The sequence below is a fragment of the Haemaphysalis longicornis genome, unplaced genomic scaffold (genome assembly GCF_048455015.1).
Source record: "Haemaphysalis longicornis isolate Haplotype H1 unplaced genomic scaffold, Haemaphysalis longicornis Haplotype H1 scaffold_8, whole genome shotgun sequence".
NCBI classification, from domain to species: Eukaryota; Metazoa; Arthropoda; class Arachnida; order Ixodida; family Ixodidae; genus Haemaphysalis; species Haemaphysalis longicornis.
Genome location: NW_027526445.1, coordinates 40,392,900 through 40,397,407, shown reverse-complemented (window position 1 = coordinate 40,397,407; position 4,508 = coordinate 40,392,900). Strand labels below are relative to the sequence as shown.

The 4,508-nt window shown below is 44.6% G+C and overlaps 1 protein-coding gene across 1 annotated transcript; it reads left to right on the top strand.

Moving 5' to 3' along the window:
• Positions 1-800: 800 nt before the first annotated feature.
• On the top strand, positions 801-2,972 carry LOC144148261 (uncharacterized). The gene is made up of 2 exons (XM_077679823.1): positions 801-1,205; positions 2,325-2,972. Exons 1-2 carry the CDS (start codon positions 801-803, stop codon positions 2,970-2,972), a joined length of 1,053 nt encoding a protein of 350 aa, XP_077535949.1.
• The last annotated feature ends 1,536 nt before the right edge of the window (positions 2,973-4,508 follow it).

Here is a 4,508-nt window from a genome sequence, read left to right as displayed (position 1 = left end):
TTTTTATTTCGGAAAAAATGCACGCCTTCGCATGTATTCGCATGCCCTGGACTGCTTACTCAGTATAATGGGGAGGATTTTCGCCAGTAAATCGATACTTGACGATCCAATAATACACGCTACTTCAACGTTTGGTGCAACCTAAACGTAAAAGTATTTGTAAGGAGCTACAAAATGACCATTAAAACTCTTGAAAAAGTACGGCGAATCAAGCCACTAACCATGATTGGACTTGCGCAAAACAAACGGGGACGAGCAAGGAACGACAAGGACGAGCGCACTCTAACAACTGGTTTAATTTCTTGGAAGAAAGACATATATACCCCACAGACCTGAGTACAATATCTCAGTAAAAGCTTTACAGCGCACACACATCACATAAGTAGATCGGCGTCTACAAAAAAGGCGACAGCAGCGTCAATTCCTTATCTAACAAGGCCACAGAAGGCTGGCTGATGCACTTGTCTTCGTGCTGTGAGATTAAAAACGCTTCCACGATCTCTCTTGAATATTGTTTAGGATTCGAAAACAACACCGAAGTTTCCTCTAAGCTGGGTGCACAATCACTTTTTTTACATTCTTTACAATGCGTGGCCAAGTGAGTGTAAGGCCTTCCTTTTAAACTTGAAGCATGTTCTCTTAATGTTATATTCAGGAACCTTCCGGTTTGTCCAACATACACGTGCCCACATAGCAAGGGTATCCTATAAACCACGTTTTTTACACATTCAACAAATCGAAGCTTGTGTTTGACATTGCATACATGGTTGTATTTGTATTGTATTGTTGTATTGTATTGCATGGTTGTATTGAGATCTGAGAGCTGGAGACAGGTCAGGCATTTCACAGACTGCCTGAAAGTTGCATGCACGTATACGACGAATGGACTTGTGAACGTGAAGGCCTTCTGTGAGTGGCGTAGACAAGCCAACAATTTGACAGAGGCTCTTTGGAATTACGCTCGACCACACTTGCCGAAGAAACAGAAGAAAGTGGCTTCCGAACGAAGACTTCTAGTACTAGGGGAGGCCACGGTGGAAGAACGTCAACAGGAGGTCCTCAAGTTGGGACCCAAATTCTGCGTAGAGCCACGTCTTGACATCGTCGACAGGCTCGCACTCACAAGAGACGTCGCCCGGTACGTACCCGAAAAAGAAAAAGATCGGTGTTTGGTTGAGTGTGTAGATGTTGTGGCTAAGGCACCGGTACGTACAAGGACTAAACCAAGTGTTAGTAAGGTCGCAAGTTATTTGGTCGACAATAACCTGCGTGTTGTTCAGTCTGACAAAGAAGGGATGGTTGTTGTTTTACCTGATGCTCTGTACTTGGAAAAGGCTTCGGTGGCAATGACAAAGTGCTTCACAAAATCGAAGGTGAACGTCCATAAGGTTAAGAATAGGGCGTTGCGTTTGTTGAAGCAATGCAACCAAGAGAAGCTAGCGTCAGATGTTAGGAATGCGAAAGGGATGAAGCTGGAGGTATTTTTCAGCGCAAAAACACATAAAGAGGGAATTCCGTTTAGGTCAATCGTTTCCCAGCGGGGTTCTTGGCAAGTGATTGTCGCAGGGTTTTTACAAAAAATGTTGAACACCCTGACTGTAGATGATCCTTATGAATTGGCTAATTCGGATGCCCTTGTTGAGTATTTGTCGTCTGGAAGCGTCAATTGTAACTGCGGTATTAGCATCGACGTCCAAGATCTCTACTATTCTCTGCCACACGAACCTCTCATGCGGTGCGTTAGTGAATGCATCACGGAGGACAACGACGAGGTGGCGTTCCGAAACACTTGTGGAATGACGGTAGAATCTTTTTTGGAGTTGCTGCATTTCTACATTAACAACACTCACGTCGGGTTTGGTGATAAGACGTTCCTGCAAACAACAGGAGTTTGTATCGGTTCGAAGGTTGCTCCTGTTCTTAGCACCATTTTTCTTAGTCGTGTAGATAGAGAGTTGTGCAGAGATTTAGATGGTGTTGTGTCTAAGGTGTTAAGATTTGTAGACGATTACTTAGTTTTGGGTTCCGAATTTGACATCGTTGCCTTGAAGGAAAAGGTACTTGACGCCTTCGTTTTAAGAAGAAATGGGCTAAAATTCACTTCGGAAATTCCTGTGGACAATAAGTTGAAGTTTCTTGATGTGCTGCTGAAGTTTGAACCAGGTCATGTTGTCTGGGTATATTCGCCAAGGACCGGAAAGCCTCTTCTAAGCTGTTCATCTGATCATTCTAGGCTTGTTAGGAATGGCTTAGTGGTAGCGTGCTTCAGGTCCGCTTTGTTTAAATCGTGCTTTCACTCGGTAAATGAGGCCTTTGGACTACAGGTGTCACGTTTGCGGGAAGCCGCCTATCCTTTACATGTGTTGCAGGCTTCGTGTGAGAGGCTACTAAGAAAGCTGAAACACGTACAGGAAGTTACACCTGAAGAATGCGCACAACGATCCAAAGTGACCGTTATTCCGTATGTACATGGCCTTTCGCACCGTCTAAAAAAGGTGACAGAGAACTATGATGTGAATGTGGTTTTCTCGGCAAAAAACAAAATCGGAAGTGTGTGTTCAAGGGTAAAACAGAAATATGAAGGAAAAGACAAATACAACCATGTATGCAATGTCAAACACAAGCTTCCATTTGTTGAATGTGTAAAAAACGTGGTTTATAGGATACCCTTGCTATGTGGGCACGTGTATGTTGGACAAACCGGAAGGTGCCTGTATATAAGATTAAGAGAACATGCTACAAGTTTAAAAGGAAGGCCTTACACACACTTGGCCACGCATTGTAAAGAATGTAAAAAAACTGATTGCGCACCCAGCTTAGAGGAAACTTCGGTGTTGTTTTCGAATCCTAAACAAAATTCAAGAGAGATTGTGGAAGCGTTTTTAATCTCACAGCACAAATACAAGTGCATCAGCCACCCTTCTATGGCCTTGTTAGATAAGGAATTGACGCTGCTGTCACCTTTTTTGTAGACGCCGATCTACTAATGTGATGTGTGTGCGCTGTAAAGCTTTTACTGAGATATTGTACGCAGGTCTGTGGGGTATATATGTCTTCCAAGAAATTAAACCAGTTGTTAGAGTGCGCTCGTCCTTGTCGTTCCTTGCTCGTCCCCGTTTGGTTTGCGCAAGTCCAATCATGAATCGTTTCCAACTAGGCCGGCTTGCTGTGAAGCCACTAACGCCAGAAAAATGGTCTTTACATGGTCTACTCATCCTCGTGCTTTCTTCTCGGCTACGAAAGTCGGGATTCATGGTGAAAGGACCATATTACTGACTCATTAGGTGGCGCTCGGGCAGAGCCATTGCCAGCACACCTTGCCAGGCTAACACCGCTTGATCCAACGAAAGAACGACTACCACCTCCACTGGTTAAGGTTGGCATACACTTAACTCGGCATGAATATACCAAAAATGGCATACTAAGGCAGAAACGTTGCGGAGTATTTGCACTACCATTTTTGTTTTCGTTTCCTGGCGCACAAATATAACCCAGCTCGTGTTTATCGCATCGCTTCGCAACAAAAATTTTAAGAATTTCCCGCTGCACGTTTAACCCGGTGTCTTCACGTAACTGGCGTTAAGCCAGAAGATGGATAGCAATTTAAAATTTAAGAAAAAAGGTTTTTCCGAAATGCGTGATGTTATAGGCAGAAAATTTACGTGATATACTGAAAATGTCCGTGTAGAATTTTATACCGTGAAACATGCAAAGACGGTGTAGGAAAGAGCTCATCGGCTGCCGCTATATTCTAACACAAAGGGCGGAAGTAACGCAAAACAAGCAATTGCTTCAGTAGCAAACACTTCGCCTTAAGAAACTTTTCTTACCCGCTTAACACCGAAACGTCTGACCTCACCCCAGCTAAAATGGAGTTAAAAATTTCCCCGCATTTCCCCGAGGGGAAGAATGTGAAAGTGCGAATGCAGAAGTTGAATTTGCGCGGTTCGGTAATGTTCGCGAAAGAGAGATCACACACACACACACAACTACAAAGAAAGAAAGATGCATTTATTCACAGACACCTATTTGTGTTGTCGTTGTACTTGATTGCTAGAGCGGATCTCAGCTTTGAAATTTCGTGTCAGTACTCCTTTAAGCGGGTGCATTAGCCCTTCTCACGCCCGATTCCTGGCCAATCCCCCATGTGGGTATGTGCCATGCACAGACACCTATTTGTGTTGTCGTTGTACTTGATTGCTAGAGCGGATCTCAGCTTTGAAATTTCGTGTCAGTACTCCTTTAAGCGGGTGCATTAGCCCTTCTCACGCCCGATTCCTGGACAATCCCCCACGTGGGTATGTGCCATGTCAGCGGCCAGGCAGCGCGCGCCCATCTCCCCCCGTTGCCAAGGAAGACGAGGAGCGCGCGCACCCGCAGCTGTTGCTATGTGGAAGGACGGCGGTCACCGGAATTCAGGGTCGCTTATAAAGTGCATTCGCACTTAAAAGGTCTGATTGCTGTTTTTAAAAAGGCTTGAAACACCATTTAGGCCAAACGCACGCCAT

Bases quoted from the DNA above. Each gene is read 5' to 3' on its own strand.
- LOC144148261 (XM_077679823.1), top strand. From the start codon at position 801: ATGGTTGTATTGAGATCTGAGAGCTGGAGACAGGTCAGGCATTTCACA. The intron at 1,206-2,324 runs GTACGTACAAGG...TTTGGACTACAG, and splicing joins ATGTTGTGGCTAAGGCACCG to GTGTCACGTTTGCGGGAAGC.